The sequence below is a fragment of the Callorhinus ursinus genome, unplaced genomic scaffold (genome assembly GCF_003265705.2).
Source record: "Callorhinus ursinus isolate GAN/ISIS: 27379988/994484 unplaced genomic scaffold, GSC_fseal_2.0 scaffold22, whole genome shotgun sequence".
In the NCBI taxonomy this organism is placed as follows: Eukaryota; Metazoa; Chordata; class Mammalia; order Carnivora; family Otariidae; genus Callorhinus; species Callorhinus ursinus.
This window is the reverse complement of record NW_027397084.1, coordinates 12,448,697-12,470,560: the sequence shown is the minus strand read 5'-3', so window position 1 is coordinate 12,470,560 and position 21,864 is coordinate 12,448,697. Positions and strand designations below refer to the sequence as shown.

General features: G+C 36.3%; 1 protein-coding gene across 3 annotated transcripts in view; it reads right to left on the bottom strand.

Annotated features, from left to right (window-relative positions):
• TINAG (tubulointerstitial nephritis antigen) overlaps positions 1–21,864 on the bottom strand; it is an 89,675-nt gene that overhangs the window by 38,842 nt on the left and 28,969 nt on the right. For all 3 annotated transcript variants that reach the window (XM_073905123.1, XM_025890624.2, XM_073905124.1), the window contains 3 exons: positions 20,388–20,568; positions 18,848–18,893; positions 15,544–15,667 (listed from right to left, as the gene is read on the bottom strand). In XM_073905123.1, the coding sequence (XP_073761224.1) occupies positions 15,544–15,667; positions 18,848–18,893; positions 20,388–20,568 (351 nt within the window). The remainder of the gene's footprint in view (positions 1–15,543; positions 15,668–18,847; positions 18,894–20,387; positions 20,569–21,864) is intronic.

Genomic DNA, 21,864 nt, shown 5'->3' with positions numbered 1-21,864 from the left:
AGAAATTTTGGACTTGACTTTTTTGGTGATTCACTCAAACCAGATATCTTCACAGTTACTTATGGGAAACATGTCCAATTTCAATCACTTTGCAGCATTTTTAATATATTTTGGGGTGTTCAATTTAATTTAAAAAATTGAAATTATCATTGATAGTCTACTTGCAAAACATCTTTGTTAATCTTCAATTTATTCTTCTTGGACTATTTTAATGTTTGCTTTTTTTCCAGCTTCCATTTCACAATAGTTTGTCTCTGGGTCACTATGCAATATTTATAAGCAAAAAAGTTGATATGGCTTTTTTTAATCAGAGTATAATTAACAGTGTATATTGATTCAATTCTATAATTGATTCAACAATTCTATATATCACTCAGTGCTCATCACCATAAGTGTATTCTTAATCCTTTTATCTATTTCTCCCATCCCCCACCAACCTTTCCTCTGGTAATCACTAGTTTGTTCTCTCTATTTCAGAGTCTGGTTTTTGTGTACTTGTATCTTTTTTCTTTGTTTGTTTTGTTTCTTAAATTCCACATACAAATGAAATCATATGGTATTTCTCTTTCTCTGCCTGACTTATTTTACTTAGTGTTATAGCCTCTAAGTCCATCCAAGTTGTTGCAAATGAGACCTCAAAAAAAAAAAGTTGAGGGGCGCCTGGGTGGCTCAGATGGTTAAGCGTCTGCCTTCGGCTCAGGTCATGATCCCAGAGTCCTGGGATCAAGTCCCGCATCGGGCTCCCTGCTCCTTGGGAGCCTGCTTCTCCCTCTGCCTCTCTCTCGCTCTCTCTCTCTCTGTGTCTCTCATGAATAAATAAATAAAATCTTTAAAAAAAAAAAAAAAAGTTGATACTGAAACACAATTTTATATGCCTAATAGCTGTATGTCAATTAGTAAACAAAAATTTAATAAGGATCAGAATCTGTGTCTACTGATATATCTCTGGCATCTAAACCAATTGCTAGCACATTTAGGTACTCAATAAATATTTTTTGAAGAAATGAACTTTCACATAAAACATTATTGGACAATGGCAAAAATATGTCCTAAAATTATTATGCCAATCTTTTTTGGTGATATTTAGACTATGTTCAATAAAACTCTGCCTCACAAGCAGAACAACAATACAAGGAAACATCAATGTTTATCTCAATTATTGCCCTTAATTTTCTAAAATTTTTACCTGCTAGATATTTTTAAAATTTGAGTGGTAGTGGTGATTCCTGAGATCATATATAAAAGTAAATGTATTAACTACAATACTTTATCAACTTCTGATTTAGGGATTAAAGAAAGCTCAGAACATTTGATGGACAGAGACATGAAATACCATGATGGATATGTAGATGTGGAATAGGATCATAATACAGAGAACATTACCCAGTATTAAAAAAATCTCAAATGACATATATATATGTGTGTGTGTGTATTTTGCAAGACACACTTTCCCCCACATTTTAACATCTCTAAAATTGAAATATACCTAACAATCACTGGAGTTTCTTGATTTAAGTGGTCATATTTTCATCTTTTTATTGGTATATAAATAATGTCTTATCTCAAAGTAAACAGCATTTTTTATTCAATTAAATCCTTTTACAACATAGTATCCATAATGGGGATAGACAAGGTTTTAGAAAGAGAAGAGAAAGGAGTAAAATAAGATTATTAGGAGCAAAGAAAGTCATTACAAGTGTTTCTCTACCTACTGCAATTCTGCGTTTATACCTATGGAAATATATAGCTTTTATTACCTTATGCTAGAGTCAATTGTGAATATGTCTGCATCATTCCCTAAACTCCTTGAGAGCAGGATTATGTGTTAATCCTCTTGTATTCCCCATTCCCGGGCTCTTGCTAGAAGTTTAAATTCATTTGTTCAAGTAAGTTAAATCTAATAGCTTTGTCTTCTACAGAAAGGGCAGCAAATAGAATTTGTTGTGATAAATTTGTAAGGTACTTCATAGGAGAACATTAAGCTTTCTGATAAGGAACATTAACTTACTCAGGCTATTTGATTACTCTCTAATTCACTGATGGATTAATTTTCTGAATGCAGTAATTACCATCAGGAATTACTAATGGAGAAATGAATTAAAACCTACTGCTCCAGGGCACCTAACAATGCCCAGATGACCTAAAATATTTCTGAAAAATAAACATATCCTCCAAAAGTAATTTGCCTACTAGCAGAATGAGCCTTGCTAATTACCACACATGTGGGTAAATTTATAAAAGTCTCAATTTCCTAGGATTTTATAAAAGTGAACACATTACTGCAACTGACATACTGAACATGAGAGATATACAAAGAGTGTCTGTGTAATTAAATATAAACACATATATATCTTGTTCAGCCCCAGCATGAACGAATTTAGGAGTAGAGTGAAGAAAACATGAGGAGCATGGCTAAATACGTGGTAGCGATGATAAATGATCAGTTCTAATAAATCAAGAAAGACTCCACTTCAATGTTGGCATTTTCATAGTTCTCTAAATGAGAAGAAACATCATTTCAATCATCAGGTATGTGGTAAGAAAAATTTTCTAAATCAAGAACATCATTAGATAAGACAAAAATTAATACTGAAACATACATAGGAAGGAGAGGTTTAGAAGGAATATGACTTACAAACTAAAGGAAAATGGAACTAAAGCAGAGCTGAATTTCTAGTTTTAGTGGAGGTACAAAGGTATTTGTATACCATTTGCTTTCGCGAAAAGTCACTCAAAATTAGGAATGAAAAAACAAAATAAACAAAACAGATTTTAAAATCTCAGTACTTCTTTCTATCTTTAGTGAACCAAGAAAACAGCTATAATGCCAAATAACAACTTTGAGTAATAATGAAAAAACACATTTTGTTCTGTACCAAAACAAGAGTGAAAGCTGAGCAACAACACTGACAACAACCCTCCCCCTTCATCTCCAGACCTTAACAGATACATTTTCCCTTTAAAAATATGCAAGACAGTCCAGAAATACCTCTCAAGATCTTTATAACAGGGCATGAGCAGGCCATGGCAATCAGATTATGTCAGTCCTTCCCATTACACCCAAGGGAGTTCAGCTGAAGAAGAAACTACACTGGAAGCCCACTGGGCTGCCGAAGTCCTGGCTAAACTGCCAGACACAATGGTTGAAGGATAGAGCAAGGGGAAGCAAAAATAAAGGCAAAGAGTAGCATATGACAGCAAAGATACTTGCAAGATATTCTGAGACCCACCAAATTCTCTGGGCTGTGAACTAAGGGGGCAGAGTTGATCTGATGAGCATGGGCCCAAGAATTACTAAATTTCAGTTAAAGCTGAGTGCCTGAGCTCTCTCTTCCAACTGCCCCTCACTCTATTTCTCAACAAACAGCTGCTCCATTTAAAGATGAGGAATGCATAAGAACTCGCATTGAGCATAAGGTTAAAAAAAATTCATTTATTGAAGAGCAAAACCATTAAATGCCTTATGGGTCAGCACTATATTAGGTGGTTTGGCAATATTAATGAATAATATAGACACCTGTCCTCATGTAGTTTCATTCTACTAGGGAGACAGAAATCACAATCAACATAAAAAGCTAATTAAATTAAATTGTATGTTAGAAAGTGATCATTGTTATGAAAAAAATTTTTGAATAGATCAGGTAAGGGGGCACAGAAGTGCTGGGGGAAAGGGCAGGTAGCAGCATTAAATAGTACAGTCAGGAATTCACACTGAGAAGATGAGATCTAAGCAAAGAGTAGACGGAGACACAGAAGCTAAGGAATTGGATGTCTGATAAAAAGCATTTTAGGCAGAGGGAGAGAACTGTGATGTGGGTTCCTGGAACATTAAAGATACCAAAGCAGGAAGAACAAGGTACAGATTAACAGAAATTGAGATCAGAAGTTGAGGGGGTGTTGGCAGGCAGATGGGAGAGTCCTCAGATCATGTAGACCTTTGTAAAGACCTTGGCTTTTACTCTGTGGGAGATGGAAAAATATTGTAGAGTTCTGAGCAAAGGAGTGACAAGATCTGTTCTAAAGGGACTATTTCTCTGTTGAGACTAGACTGTTGAAGGCAAAGGTAAATGCAGGAAGACCCATGTACAAAATAATGGGTAATGTTGGTTCAAGCAAGCGTGGTAGTAGTTCAGACAATGAAAATTAGTTGGATTCCAGATATAAGCTGAAAGAGCCAACAGAGTTTCTGACATTGGAAATTAGTTCAAAGGAAAGGAATAAAAGATAATTCTAAGGACTCCAACATTTCCAGTTAGAGCATATGGAAAATGTCATTGTCATCAACTAACACAGAAAAGGTAGATGCTGTTCAGCAAGTAGAAAGGGGAAGATCAGGAGGTCAATTTTGGAATGTTGAATTTGAGTCATCTATTAGGTATCCAGGTGGGAATGTCAAATAGCCCATGGAATATAGGAGTCTGGAGATCAGGAGAGAGATCTGGGCTATAGATACCATTTCAGTTGATGATATACTTAGATGGTACTCAAAGCCAGGATGAGCTCAGAGACTGATAAGAGAATGACTGAGAATAGAAGGGAGAAAAGGACCAAGAATGGAGTCTGGAACATTCCAACAGTAAGAAGTATAGAAATACAGAGGGAAAAAAACTAGCTGAAACTGACTGAAAAGTCACAGCCAGTAAAGAAAAATCAGAAGGAGGGGATGGGCAAGTCTGGATTCTGACTAATGGATATAGCAACAAGAAAGCCATTGATAAACTTAAAATGAGTATACTTGTGAATAGGAGAGAGGAAATGAAAAAAAATGATGAAGAGGCTTAAGAAAACATGGGCAGAGAAGAATTGAAGAAAATGAGTCCACATAATCTTGAAAGTAATTTTTTCATAATATCTGAGAAATAATGGCATGTTTGTATGGTGGCAGAAGTAATATTTTTGATTACAGACAAAAAAAAACAGAAAATTGCTTCTGCATATTCTTGAACAGTGGAGAGGGTTTGGGGTCCACAATATAGCAAGAGGGATTTAAATAGGAGCATGGATGTTTTATCTATGTAAGAAGTGGGAAGAAAGAGTATGAGAGAAGGCATGTGGGTAAGTGGTATCTATGATACTGGGGGTTGTTCTTGGAGTGCTTTAATCTTTTTGGTGAAATAGAATTCAGGGTTATGAACTAAGAACAAAGGATGTAGGTGTTGGGAATTCAAGGAAAAAGAAAAAGTTTTGAGATAATCAACTGAAGGGAGGGGCAGGAAGCAAAATAGGAATCCAGAATATGATTGCCTGGTAGTATTAAATAACTGCTTGAAAATTTGTAGTTATAAATTAAAGTGAAACAATCTGAAAAAGACATACAGATGGCTAACAGACAGATGAAAAGATGCTCAACATCACACATCATCAGGGAAATACAAATCAAATCCACAAAGAGATATTACCTCACACCTGTCAGAATGGCTAAAATCAAAATCACAAGGAACAAGTGTTGCTGAGGATGTGGAGAAATGGGAACCCTCATGCACTGTTGGTGGGAATGCAAACCAGTGCCCACTGTGGAAAACAGTACAGAGGTTCCTCAAAAAGTTAAAAATAGAATTACCATATGATCTAGTAATTCCACTACTGGGCATATACCCAAAGAATACAAAAACATTAACTTGAAAAGATATATGCATCCCTATGTTTACTGTAGCATTACTTGCAGTAGCGAAGATATGGAAGCAGTCCCAGTATCCATCAATAGATGAAGGGGTAAAGAAGACACACACACATAAACATACACACACACAATGGGATATTACTCAGCTATAAAAAAAGAATGAAATCTTGTCATTTGTAATGACATGGATGGAGCTAGAAAGTATAATGCTAAGTGAAATAAGTCAGAGAAAGACAAATATTATATGATTTCACTCATCTGTGTAATTTAAAAAATAAGACAAATAAATAAAGAGACCAACAAAAAAACCCAGATTCTTAAATATAGAGAATTGCTGGTTACCAGAGGGGAGGTGGGTGGGGGAATGGATGAAATGTGTCAAGGGGATTAAGAATACACTTATCCTCATGAGCACTAACTAATGTATAGAACTGGTGAATCGGGGGGAGGAGCAAGATGGCGGAGGAGTAGGAGACCTAAATTTCATCTGGTCCCAGGAATTCAACAAGATAGGGATCAAACCATTCTGAACACCTACGAAGTCAACAGGAGATCAAAGAAAAGAATAGCAGCAACTCTCTGAACAGAAAAGCGACCACTTTCTGGAACACAGGACGTGCGCAGAAGTGAATCCAAGGCGATATTCGGGAGGATAGATGGCGGGAGAGGGGGCCTCTGTCCGCCACTTCTGGCAAGTGATAGAGCCGCGGAGCACAAAATTGGAACTTCTAGAAGTCAGCTCTGTGGAACCCTCGCTGCGACAGTGTGGTTTCAGGACCCTCGGGGTCACAGGAAGACCAGGGGTGCCTGAGTGTGGCAGAGCTCCCAGGTATCGGAGTGGGGAAGCCGGCTGCAGAGACGGAGCCAAGGCACGGGCTCTCAGCTCGGGGTTGCCATAACCTGTGATCAGCAGCACAGTCGGGCCACAGCTCCTTCAACAGGGACCCAACAAGCGGCAGATCCAGGGAGACTCCCCTTCGTCCCCTGGAGGAGTGGCGCAGAAGTGCACCACAGGGATCTGCTGGGTTTGGAGACTCCAGATGGGATCCTGTGCCAGAGATAGAAATGCTCGGTCACAGGCTGGGTTAGCACGGAGTGCGGCCAGAGACAGGAGTGACTGACTGCTTTTCTCTGGGGTTGCACTTAGGAGTGGGGCCCGAGTTCGTGGCTCCTCTGGGGTGGAGATTGGGAGGCCGCCATTTTCACTCTCATCCTCAAAATCTGTACCGAAAGCTAGCAGGGAACAATAGCTCCCGAGAGCAAACCCGAGCAGATTACTTAGCCCGACCAGGCAAGGGCGGGGCAATTCTGCCTCCAGCAAAGACATTTGGGAACCATGGCAAAGGCCCCTACCCCAGAAGATCAGCAACAACAGCCAGCCAAGACCAAGTTTACCGATCAATGAGAACGAGAGAACTCCAGCGCTAGGGGAATACTGCACATAGAATTCATGGCTTTTTTCTCATGATTCTTTAGGCTTTCAGATAATTTTTTTTTAACTTTCTTTTTCTTTTTTTGAATTTTTCTTTTTCCCTTTTTCAACCAACATCTTATCAATCACTTTTTTAAAAAATCTTTTTTATTTTTTCATTTTTAGAGTCATATTCTGTCCCTTCAGAGTAGTTAACCTCATTTTTGGTATATATATATATATATATATATATATATATAAGTTGTTCTCTCTTTAAAATTTTGGGGTACAGTTTCTTTTAACAGACCAAAATATACCCTAATTCTCTAGGGTATGGCTTTGTTCTAGTCTCCTGCCTGATCACATTCTCTTCCTTTTTTTTTAAATCTTCTTCTTTCTTTTTTCAACCAACTTCTTATCTTATAAATTCTTTTTAAAATTTTCATCTTTACAGTCATATTCCACCCCTTCATTGTACTAACCCTTATTTTTGTACATATATAAGTTTTTCTTTCTTTAAAATTTTGGGAGGCAGTTTCTTCTAAGAGACCAATACATGCCGAAAATCTAGTATGTGGCACTGATCTATGCACCAGCCTGATCGTATTTGATCATATTCTGTCTTTTTTGTTTGTTTGTTTTTATCTTTTTCTTCTTTTTCTTTTTTCTTTCTTTCCCTTTCTTTTCCCCCAGTTTCAGGTCTCTTCTGATTTGTTTAGAGTATATTTTTCTGAGGACATTGTTACTCTGTTAGCATTTTGTTCTCTAATTCATCTATTCTTCTCTGGACAAAATGACAAGATGGAAAAAATCACCTCAAAAAAAAAGAACAAGAGGCTGTACCGACTGCCAGGAACCTAATCAATACGGACATTAGTAAGGTGTCGGAACTAGAGTTCAGAATGATGATTTTAAAGATACGAGCTGGGCTTGAAGAAAGCATGGAAGATATTAGAGAAACCCTTTCTGGAGAAATAAAAGAACTAAAATCTAACCAAGTCGAAATCAAAAAGGATATTAAGGAGGTCCAATAAAAAATGGAGTCTCTAACTGCTAGGATAAATGAGGCAGAAGAGAGAATTAGTGATATAGAAGACCAAATGATGGAAAATAAAGAACCTGAGAAAAAGCGAGATAAAAAACTACTGGGTCACGAGAGCAGAATTCGAGAGATAAGTCATACCATAAGATGAAATAATACGAGAATAATTGGGATCCCAGAAGAAGAAGAAAGAGAGAGAGGGGCAGAAGGTATATTGGAGCAAATGATAGCAGAGAACTTCCCTAATTTGGGGAAGGAAACAGGCATCAAAATCCAGGAGGCACAGAGAACTCCCCTCAAAATCAATAAAAAGAGGTCAACATCCCGACATCTAATAGTAAAATTTACGAGTCTCACAGACAAAGGGAAAATCCTGAAAGCAGCTCAGGAGAAGAGATATGTAACCTACAATGGTAGAAATATTAGATTGGCAGCAGACCTATCTACAGAGACCTGGTAGGCCAGAAAGGACTGGCGTGATATATTCAGAGCACTAAATGAGAAAAATATGCAGCCAAGAATACTATATCCAGCCAGGCTGTCATTGAAAATAGAAGGAGAGATAAAAAGCTTCCAGGACAAACAAAAACTAAAGGAACTGGCAAACATGAAACCAGCCCTACAAGAAATATTGAAAGGGGTCCTCTAAGCAAAGAGATCACCTAAAAGCAACATAGACCGGAAAGGAACACAGACAATATAGTCATATCACCTTACAGGCAATACAATGGCACTAAATTCATATCTTTCAATAGTTACCCTGAAAGTAAATGAGCTAAATGTCCCAATCACAAGACACAGGGTATCAGATTGGATAAAAAAACAAGACCTGTCGATATGCTTTCTGCAAGAGACTCATTTTAGACCCAAAGACACCCCCAAATTGAAAAGGAGGGGGTGGAAAACCATCTACCATGCTAATGGACACCAAAAGAAAGCTGGGGTGGCAATCCTTATATCAGACAAATTAGATTTTAAACCAAAGACTATAATAAGAGACAAGGAAGGACACTATATCCTACTTAAAGGGTCTATCCAACAACATGATCTAACAATTGTAAATATCTATGCCCCTAACATGGGAGCAGCCAATTATATAAGGCAATTAATAACAAAAGCAAACAAACATGTCAAAAAAAATACAATAATAGTAGGGGACTTTAACAACCTGCTCACTGAAATGGACAGATCATCTAAGCAAAAGATCAACAAGGAAATAAAGACGTTAAATGACACACTGGATCATATGGACTTCACAGATATATTCAGAACATTCCATCCCAAAGCAACGGAATACACATTCTTCTCTAGTGCCCATGGAACATTCTTCAGAATAGATCACATCCTGGGTCACAAATCAGGTCTCAACTGGTACCAAATGATTGGGACCATTCCCTGCATATTTTCAGACCACAGTGCTTTGAAACTAGAACTCAGTCACAAGAGGAAAGTCGGAAAGAACTCAAATACATGGAGGCTAAAGAGCATCCTATTAAAGAATGAATGGGTCAACTGGGAAATTAAAGAAGAATTAAAAAAATTCATGGAAACCAATGAAAATGAAAACACAACTGTTCAAAATCTTTGGGATACAGCAAAGGCAGTCCTGAGAGGAAAGCATATAGCAATACAAGCCTTTCTCAAGAAACAAGAAAGGTCTCAAATACACAACCTAACCCTACACCTAAAGGAGCTGGAGAAGGAACAGCAAATAAAGCCTAAACCCAGCAGGAGAAGAGAAATAATAAAGATCAGAGCAGAAATCAATGAAATAGAAACCAAAAGAACAGAACAGATCAACGAAACTAGAAGCTGGTTCTTTGAAAGAATTAAAAAGATTGATAAACCCCTGGCCAGACTTATCAAAGAGAAAAGAGAAAGGACCCAAATAAATAAAATCATGAATGAAAGAGGAGAGAGCACAACCAACACCAAAGAAATACAAACAATTATAAGAACATATTATGAGCAACTCTATGCCAGCAAATTAGATAACCTGGAAGAAATGGATGCATTCCTCGAGATGTATCAACTACCAAAACTGAACCAGGAAGAAATAGAAAATGTGAACAGACCTATAACCACTAAGGAAATTGAAGCAGTCATCAAAAATCTCCCAACAAACAAGAGCCCAGAGCCAGATGGCTTGCCAGGGGAATTCTACCAGACACTTAAAGAAGAATTAATACCTATTCTTCTGAAACTGTTCCAAAAAATAGAAATGGAAGGAAAACTTCCAAACTCGTTTTATGAGGCCACCATTACCTTGATCCCAAAGCCAGACAAAGACCCCATCCAAAAGGAGAATTACAGACCAACATCCTTGATGAACATGGATGCAAAAATTCTCACCAAAATACTAGCCAATAGGATCCAACAGTACATTAAAAGGATTATTCACCACAACCAAGTGGGATTTATCCTGGGCTGCAAGGTTGGTTCAACATCTGCAAATCAATCAATGTTTTACAATACATTAACAAAAGAAAGAACAAGAACCATATGATCCTCTCAATAGATGCAGAAAAGGCATTTGACAAAGTACAGCATCCTTTCTTGATCAAAACTCTTCAGAGTATAGGGATATACCTCAATATCATAAGAGCCATCTATGAAAAACCCACAGCAAATATCATTCTCAATGGGGAAAAACTGAGAGCTTTCCCCCTAAGGTCAGGAACACAGCAGGGATGTCCACTATCACCACTGCTATTCAACATAGTATTAGAAATCCTAGCCACAGCAATCAGACAATAAAAAGAAATAAAAGGCATCCGAATCAGCAAAGAAGTCAAACTCTCACTCTTTGCAGATGATATGATACTTTATGTGGAAAACCCAAAAGACACCACCCCAACACTGCTAGAACTCATACAGGAATTCAGTAAAGTGGCAGGATATAAAATCAATGCACAGAAATCAGTGGCATTCCTATACACCAACAACAAGACAGAAGAAAGAGAAATTAAGGAGTCGATCCCATTTGCAATTGCACCCAAAGAGGCAAAGGATCTGTACTCAGAGAACTATAAAATACTCATGAAAGAAATTGAGGAAGACACAAAGAGATAGAAAAACGTTCCATGCTCATGGATTGGAAGAACAAATATTGTGAAGATGTCAATGCTACCTAGAGCAATCTGCACATTCAATGCAATCCCCATCAAAATACCATTCACTTTTTTCAAAGAAATGGAACAAATAATCCTAAAATTTGTATGGAACCAGAAAAGACCCCGAATAGCCAGAGGAATGTTGAAAAAGAAAAGCAAAGCTGGCAGCATCACAATTCCGGACTTCCAGCTCTATTACAAAGCTGTCATCATCAAGACAGTATGGTACTGACACAAAAACAGACACATAGATCAATGGAACAGAATAGAGAGCCCCGAAATGGACCCTCAACTCTATGGTCAACTCATCTTCAACAAAGCGGGAAAGAATGTCCAATGGAAAAAAGACAGTCTCTTCAACAAATGGTGTTGGGAAAATTGGACAGCCACATGCAGAAGAATGAAACTGGACCATTTCCTTACACCACACACAAAAATAGACTCCAAATGGTTGAATGACCTAAATGTGAGACTGGAGTCCATCAAAATCCTAAAGGAGAACACAGGCACAACCTCTTCAACCTCAGCCGCAGCAACTTCTTCCTAGAAACATTGCCAAAGGCAAGGGAAGCAAGGGCAAAAATGAACTATTGGGACCTCATCAAGATAAAAAGCTTTTGCACAGCAAAAGAAACAGTCCACAAAACCAAAAGACAACCGACAGAATGGGAGAAGATGTTTGCAAATGACATATCAGATAAAGGGCTAGTATCCAAAATCTATAGAGAACTTATTAAACTCAACACCCAAAGAACAAATAATCCAATCAAGAAATGGGCAGAAGACATGAACAGACATTTTTCCAAAGAAGACATCCAAATGGCCAACAGACACATCAAAAAGTGCTCAACATCACTCGGCATCAGGGAAATCCAAATCAAAACCTCAATGAGATACCACCTCACACCAGTCAGAATGGCTCAAATTAACAAGTCAGGAAACGACAGATGTTCGCAGGGATGTGGAGAAGGGGGAACCCTCCTACCCTGTTGGTGGGAATGCAAGCTGGTCCAGCCACTCTGGAGAACAGTATGGAGTTTCCTCAAAAAGTTGAAAATAGAGGTACCCTACGATCCAGCAATTGCACTACTGGGTATTTACCCCAAAGATACAAATGCAGTGATCCAAAGGGGTACGTGCACCCCGATGTTTATAGCAGCAATGTCCACAATAGCCAAACTATGGAAAGAGCCAAGATGTCCATCAACAGATGAATGGATAAAGAAGATGTGGTGTGTATATATATATATATATATATATATATATATATATATATGATGGAAAATTATGCAGCCATCAAAAGGAATGAAATCTTTTCATTTGCAACGACGTGGATGGAACTGGAGGGTATTATGCTGAGCGAAATAAGTCAATCAGAGAAAGACATGTATCATATGACCTCACTGATATGAGGAATTCTTAATCTCAGGAAACAAACTGAGGGTTGCTAGAGTGGTGGGGGGTGGGAGGGATGGGGTGGCTGGGTGATAGACATTGGGAAGGGTATGTGCTATGGTGAGCGCTGTGAACTGTGTAAGACTGTTGAATCACATACCTGTACCTCTGAAGGAAATAATACATAATATGTTAAAAAAAAAAAAAAAAGAAGAAGATAGCAGGAAGGGAAGAATGTAGGGGTGGAAATCGGAGGGGGAGATGAAACATGAAAGACTACAGACTCTGAGAAACAAAATGAGATTTCTAGAGGGGAGGGTGGTGGGGGGATGGGTTAGCCTGGGGATGGGTATTAAAGATGGCACGTACTGCATGGAGCACTGGGTGTTATATACAAACAATGAATCATGGAACACTACATCAAAAACTAATGATGTAATATATGGTGATTAACATAACATAAAAAAAAGAACTAGTGAATCACTATATTGTACACCTGAAACTAATATAACACTGTATGCTAAGAATACTGGAATTTAAAAATAAATAAATAAACACAATACTTAAAAAAAAAAAGGCCAATTAGAATTTAACCAAAGTTGAGATTTTGCTAAGCAAGTATGATGAATGAAGCAGGGCCAGAGTCCAGGTTGTGATTGAGCATAAGGATTTGTCATGGCATTTTAATTAAATAAGGAAGGAAATGTAGCATCAAGAAGGATGGTTAAATAGTGACCAGACTGAATGCCACAATTCACCAATAGAATGTACGGTGCTGAGGATCTTTTGAGGTTAGAGTAGAGAAAGTGGACTAGAAAGAGAGGACATGATAGAGAGTAAAATGCATAGATTTAAGATCAAATTTTGAAAAAGAAGGCAGGGAAAGACCATGAAGAATGTACAGCTCAAAAAGAATTATTCAAAAAAAAACTAGAGAAGTCAAACATACACTCAAAGAAATTACAGACATGAACTCTCTAACCCATAGCTCAAATAGCATGAAGGCCGTCAAAAGAAAAAGAAAAAAAAATTAAAAATACATTTCAGAGGCAAGAGCCATTTGGAGAATGAACACCAAATATAATAAATGTTCAAGGATAGATGGGAACATGTAGAAAGAAATCATACACAACAAAACACAAAGAAATTTACAAAATAAATGTTATTAAAAAGATAATAGGAGATATAGATCCAACATATGTATAATATGTACTTTAATAAGTGAATATATTTAATTCAAGGATGAAAGAAACAAGGTTAGTATGAGTGTTCTAATAGAAAAAGTCATGTCACTGCTAAGGAGACAAAAACCCCCGGATAGTCAGAGATTTTTCTGTGGGGAAACTCAATGCCAGAAACCCTGGAGCAACATCTGCAAAGTTCTGAAGTTACTGTAGTCCCAGAATTTTATACCGAATATTATTCTTAAATCAAAGGAAAACAAACTTTCTCAAACATGTAAGAAATTAAGGACCGCAGGCATTAAGAGTCCTTCTTGATAAAAAATAAATAAATTTTAAAAAATCATAAATTGAAAAAAAGAATTGCTGGAAGATAATTCAAAATTATTCAACAAAATAACCGATAAAAATTAAACTCAAGGACAGAAAAGCCATGATAAAAAATATTTGCTTATCATTGACTTTATTAATACACAATAAAGTTTAAACAACTATTAGTATTATAGTTTCAGAGCAGAATGTAAATTCTATAATCATGTAATATATTAAAATCATAATATTACTAATAAATATAAGATGTATGAGAGGAGGAGAGGTGGGGAGAAGTATAAGAATGATAAATTTCTTCATTTTGTTAAGAAATCAGTAGATATAGGGGCACCTGGGTGGCTCAGTCAATTGGGTGTCTGCCTTTGGCTCAGGTCATGATCTCAGGTCCTGGGTTAAGGCCTCATACTGGACTCCCTGCTCAATGGGGAGTCTGCTTCTCCCTTTCCTTCTTTCCCTTAGCCCTTCCCCCGCTTATGCTCTCTCTCTCGTCAATTAAATAAAATCTTTAAAAAAATAAATATAAAAAAATAGAATAAAGATGGATGATTAAAGAGACATCACAGAAGATAACTTGTCTACATACCTTAGAACGGTTTCAAAGATCAGTAAGAAGAAGGCAGCAATTTGGTTGGAGTTGAGGTTGCTTTTGTGCAGGTTCAATCAAATTTAGACAGGAAGGACATGTTCAATAGGAAAAAAGTCATTTACCATGATGGCAAAGTAAGAAAAGTGAGGGTTTGGATGGAAATGAAAGAAAAAGACCCAGAAACCTTTCCTGTAGCATTTAGTTTGAGTTGGACTGAGATATTAGGAAAAAGAGCTTAAAGACAGAGCAAAGTCAAAATGAGCTTGAGAAGGCACTGGGGAAAGTGGTCTCCGATGACCACAGTCTCTTTTTGAGTATAGTCTGTGAAACTACTTACTCTTGAAATGCAACCCAATTTTGAAGCTATTTCTTGCCCTGGTAGCGATGAATGTATTTTACTCACAATTTGATAAGTGTAATTTCTAAAATGCTTACAGAAATACAAAAAATAATCTTGTACTGAAATAAAAGTGAACCTATTTTTTCTTCCTGCTAATCACTACCACTTGTAATTCCATCTAAAACCTTCTCCCCAAATCCTAATATACTTTGGATTTGTACCCTTCCCCTGCTTATGCCATATGTAGAATTTATTCCAATAATATATTTTCCTTGTCCTTAAAACAGATTTTTAGAACACACTCACAACTGAGAGACAGGAAATGATCTTTTCCAGAATATTGAGTTACCCTTTAACCAGACTTTAAAATAATGACTAAAGAGTGCCACAGTTTGGATACTTTTTAATTTGTATGGAACTCTCTCATACCAACAAAAATTCTGGTACCTGTGTGCACTTTATACACATATGTTTGGTTCCATTTTCCAAAAGCATTAAATGAAGATTTTTAAGAAATTGCCTTACCCACTGAGTTTGATAGCATGTGTCTGGAGCTTTTGATATTCGCTTGACTCTTCATTTGTTCTGGTCACATGTCTATATATCCCTGTCTTATAATGGAAGAAATCCTCATGGACTTGCATTATGGCTAAAATAAAACCCAACAGAATGAAACAGTCTGAAACAAATCTCTTTAAAAATCTCTAGAAATTCTCACAGAACAATCAATGGTTAAATTGCTAGGAGGAGAATCTAAGAAGGGACTTTGCAATTTAGCCTAATTCTCTTTCCTACTTGATTTAATTGCTGCAATTTTTGTTGTTGTTGTTCTCTTATAAAAACAGCTTTTAGCTATTTAGAATATTACTTAATTACACATTATATCTTTAAAACACCATCTATTCTTAATTGACAGAGACACTATTACCAGGAATTGAAACCCTTGCAGAGAAGCCCCACTGCATTGGCTAGTGATTGCTGTTTCTCCATTAACCTTGAACTTTACCACAAGCCTCTTAAAACTCCAATTAAGCTAGCACTGAAGGGTGAACCTAGCAAACAGGGCTTAAAGTAATTGTCCTTAATCTTTGGAAGTAAATACAAGCCTTTCCTTGGTGAGTTTGAATAAAAAGTACACCTTTGGCAAAAGAATACCTTGACAAGATTTCAACCTCCCAGCTCTAGAGAGCTAAGCCACTGCTGTATTCTTTAGAAAGTCAGAGCTTTTATTTGATAAAGCTCTCCTTCATTCCCTCACCTAGATTACTTCCTTTCTGTATCGTGTGCTGCTTTGTTGAAGGGCTTGGACAATTCAGGGTGAAGACTTTAAACTTCTAGAAGACATGAATTAAAAATATTTTTAGTTGGGACTAGATAAGTATACCTTGGTAAGTGCACAATGCTTGTCTATAATTGGTTTGACATGTTTTTTAAATAAAATAAAAACTAGGGTCACAAGCATTTGATAGATCCTAAAATGAGGCTTCTATTCCAAAGTCATATATAACTTTTTAATGTTCCACCTTTTATTTCCTTTTTTAATGTTTCATGCCTTTTCTGATGCTCTTTAAATATTCTCAAAAGAGGTTAAGTCTTCTTTATCTACTTTAAAATACATCTCCCCAAAAATAAATAAATAAAATAAAATACATTCCCATAGGATTTTAAGAATTTATATAACTGTACTTTACGCAGACCTTGTTTTGTTTTCTTTTCAGCACCTAAACTTATTTCTAATTCTACAGATTTTAGAAGAATGCACACCATGTTATTTATCCAGCATCCCATTGCCTTTTACATTATTTTGTACTGAGAGAGGAGAAAATGCCGTATGTTAGCCCAGGCAACACTGTGCAGACAAACAAGTTGCATCTACAGCAAGATGAGTCAACCAGCACTCGTATAAATGTGAAGATACTGCTAGTGGTTTTTCTCCTCTATAGAACCATTTACCCCTTAAGCTCTTTTCAACTCTCCCTAAGCATCAGGAATAAAATATACACTTCATTGCTGAGAAACGTTACCAACTGAAGAAGCATGGGAGAGAGACCATCACAATTAACTTGACGGTGGCTCCTTGCTTCAGTTTCTGACACCAAAACAGACTTGATGAACCCATAAAGATTAACTACATAAGTTACTGTAGTGCAATTTTACTTTTGGAAAGCTTCAGCAAACATATTACACAGCATTATAACAAGGCTATGGGCAAGATGGAGCCCACCTTGATTGCAGTTCTATCTCCTGCTCCTGGCTCAGGCTGGCAGAATGTACGTTCTTGACACATGTGTTGAATAATTTGGATTTCAACTTTACTATTTTAAAATGTTTATCTTTGATTCTTACTGTGATTCTTACTTTTTATTATTTTTGATTTATTATGTGAAATTCATGAACATTTAAGTACTTGACCATAAAATAAACCTCCCGGGCTCTCAATTTTAAAGAATTATATCCAAATTTCTTCTGACTAAAAGAAAGAGAGAAACTTGAAACAGTACTACAATGACTTGAAGATTCAGAGAGCTTAAATAACTTGCCCAAAGTCATTTAAGTAGCAAATGCCAAAGGTGGAATTTTGAATTCAGCCTTGACTTACAACACCTTTGCTCCTTTAAAATTGTCACACAAACTTAACTTATTGAAGCATGCATGTAAATTACATGACTCCCCCAGTCTTATAACAGCCAATGAAAATTACATAATTACAAGGAAAAAATTCTCTTCATTTGTTTGTTTTGTTTAAGGTCCCAGGATTTTTAGAATTCAATTCAGGACATGTTTAGTGTAAGCTCTAGTTTCTCGATAAATGTTAAGTGGTGATAATGATCAATAAAAATATTCCAACACAACTTGAAAATCCATGGTTTCTGCTAGAGGTTGAACCAGAACTAATTAGGTCAGCGCTCAGAAAAGCAAAAGTAGATGCTGGCCAATAATTCCTTAGGTATATATCAAATGTTTAACATTTAATTTTGGCGAATTTAAGTTGATTTGGTTCATTCCACTGCACTGATAATACATTTTGGGCCTTCACATGTTCACAACCTGAATTTCCATTTTAGGCCTCGCTGGGTCTGTTCTTCCATGCTCTTCAAGGCAATGTTTAGTACAGGAGATATACTCTATGAACTTATCTTCTTCATCCATTGCAGTGGTACAAAATAAAATTCAATAGGGAAGCAGAGGAACTACATATCAGAGATGATATATTAAAAATGAAAGTCAATGGAAAGTTGGTATATTATTTTCTTATTTACTGCTAATTTACTATCCATAACACATCTACAAAATTGATCAAAATAAAAGGCATTTTATAAAACACAAGAATCACACTGACTTATTTATTTTGAGTTTATGGAAAAAGGAAAATATTTAGATTTTTTTCCACTGCTAAAGCTTGATTTGTTTTCAATCCATTACCTAATCCCTTTAAAATGACGGTGAGGAAATTTCTAATACTATGTGTGGTCCTTAAGTATAGACTGAATAATTAAATGAGCTCCACTACTTAGCATTCCATGTTTGACTGTCGGCTTGGCCCATGATCACTTTTGGAAAGACTTAGCAGACTTTCATCAAATGTGTTATTAATATTTAGGAATTCAATTTATGAATGTGTCTATCTTCTTAAAATAAAATGGCAGATAATGAAGGTATTAGGTAAACATATATCCTATAATTGCACTGATCTTAGAAACTGTTGAACCTTTATGAACACTCTAAAAGTAAAAATTTTCTCTTATTAAGTTCCTTTTGCATGAATTAAAAGGTAATACTGTTTATTAAAGAAATAAATAAGACACAACCATATTTCACTCAAGCTTACCTTGTACTGGTCCATTTTGCATGATTTCTTTCATGATCTCAGTTTCCTAGAAGGAAAAGTTATCAATGAACATTGTTACCAGACCTATTTTCTATTGGTATCTATATCAGATCTGTTACCTACCTATACCTATTATCAGACCAAACCTATTGTTTGGTGTATAATGTTAGGTGCTGTATCATCAATTTAAGAATTATACAATCCAATGTGCCTTGACCACTTATAATTTACTCTTAATCATGCCTTGAAATACTCATGTGAAACACCACATTGATCAAGTTGCTAAAGACAAGATGCACCCATTTGTTTCATTGACTTTTACCACCGGTAATAATTTTGGAATGAAGAGGAAATAAAATAATAACTTTTTCTGGTCACAAATAAAAAATAATTAACTATGTTTTATCAGTGGAGACTTGTGTCATCTCCATTCTTTTGATTAACAGAACCCCAGATGATTGTTTAGTGAGGTTCCTCAGGGTGGCTATAGTATATAAATATTTCTATGTTGTCACCCACTGTGTGATCAGCCCTTAGTTAAAAGGCAGGCCATTCATTTTTTCATTTGTTCATATACGTGCATTGATCACAGAGTATACCAAAAACTAGAACAGAAACAAATATTGATCCTGTACCTGTCCTCAAGGAATTCACATTTTGGTAGAGTAGACATACAGTAGCACAACTAATTGCATTATGATGTAATAAGTTCTATTACAGAGATAAGCACAAAGTTCCCAGGGATGCAAATGAAAAAGAAAAGTAATCCCATGTAGGAGTCAAGAAAAGGTCACAGAGAAGATGAAGTTTTGACGTGGGCCTTCACCCATGTGTTGGATTCTACCAGATGGAAATAGGTGGGATAACCACATGGGTCAGAGGAATCATCACCTGGCTAAGTAGAGAAGCATGAGAGATCATGATATATCTAGGGAGCAGACCAGTAGTCCTGTTTGTCAGGAGCATTTGGAGCAGGTGGAGGGGCATATGCAGGCAGGACAAAAGTCTGTAAAGGCAGTAGATCAGAGCCAAATCACAGAAGACCTATATGCCATGGTAAGAATACTAAACCGAATTCTGGAGGTAACTGAAAGCCACTCAAGGTTCAGATATTCACTGAAAGTGAGGTCTGGGTAACACTGATATGACGGAATAAAATTTGTCCAGGCTTTCAACATGAAAAACTAGACTCTAAGGGAGTCATTTTCCCGTTATGGCTATGTCTACTTCAATTATTTTGTGGACTAAGGCAAAGGATTGACACAATGAGCTACTACCACCAAAAAGTCAGTGAAAAGGGGTCTGATTTAGCTTTTATTTGTTGAGTATGCAAATATATATCATATAATCATTCATGCTGCTAATATTACAAAGCTCGGAAATCTGAGAGTCTTTAATGGACACTTTAAGAATATAAAAAATTATATCTGAAAACTAGCATTGTTTTAGAATATAATAGCTTTTAAATCGTTTAAATAACAGTAGAACTCTATCTTTCTGAGAAAGTTAACCATTGTTAATTCTTTCCATTTAGACTTACGTTGGAGGAGACTCTGTATGGAGGAGAACATTGGTAGATCCTGTTCGATTTCTCGATGTTGTTGGGACATGGCTTTGTGGCATGCCGTTTTCCCCGCCCATCAGATCTACTTGCCATGGCGCAGCCATAATTGGTAGCATTTTGGTCCTTGAAAAGTGGGTAGCATGCATGGGATACCAGTCTATGAGGAATAAGTAAGGAAATAATATTTAGGAAAATGCCATAATATCCTATGTGCAATTTTACTGAAAATTTATAAATTTTCCTGACTGCTTACATGTGTAACTTTCAAAATGTGAATTAATTCCAACATACCAGTTCAAAATATTATACTCTTCCCTGCCCCTTCATTTTTATTATAATTTTAAAAGTCTCATTTCAATCCATTTTAATAAATAATTTATTGACAGCACAGAATTTCCTAAAGATGAAAAGTGACTGTCAATAAAATCTGTGGTAATATTAATAGGGGAAGTACTTCATCCTGCATCTATAATTATAATGTAGAAAAGCCAAGTTTAATGTGAAAAAGGAAACAATTTTATTATGTTGAGATGGGTATTTTGATCAATTATGTAAGTTTTGTAATTAAGGCTGTTTTGTTCTTGGTTTTACTTTTACATTTTATTGAGTTAATAAATATCTCCTCATAAGATTTCAATTATTATGTTTCTATGGTTCATGATATTTTGGGAGAAATACTATACAATAAGATAGTGTTAAATGTTAATAGAGTAGAAAGTTATCAGACACAAAATAATTTTGATTTCTGATTTTGAAACTGAACATAGAACAGTACAAATTATTTGGTACCAAAACTAATGTAATTTATTGAACATAGAAGAAGATTATAAGGAAAATAAACCATAAAATTCACTTTATATATATTCACTTTGAACTGGCCATGGGAGTACCCAATAAGATTGCTTCAGAAATATTCAATAGTGTTAAACAGAGTAAGAGAATCTGAGCAAGGAGTGTGATGGAAGCAAAGCCACTAAAGACTATAAACACTTCAAAAAATTCTTGCATTAAACATCCTGCTTTGGGATAATGAGTGCCATTGATTGAATTGTGTCACCCAAAATTCATGTGTTGAACCCCCCAACGCCGTATGTGATGGTGTTCGGAGGGGCGTTTGAGAGATAATTCGTTTTAAATGAGGTGATAAAGGTGCGGTCCTCACAATGGCATTAATGTTCTTATAAGAAGGGGAAGAGATACGAGAACTCTCTTTCTGCCACGTGAGGACACAACAGACAGCACATGAGAAGAGGGCTCTCACGAGGACTAAATCAGCTAATATCTTGATCTTTCACTTCTCAGCCTTCAGAACTGTGGGATATAAAGGCCTGTTGTTTAAGCTCCCCAGTCTATGGGATTATGTTATGGTAATCTAAGCAAATCAACACAGTAAGATTTAGTTGGGTCTCAATGTTAATTTATATTTCTAAGCTTCTAAAAGGTATTAATTTTT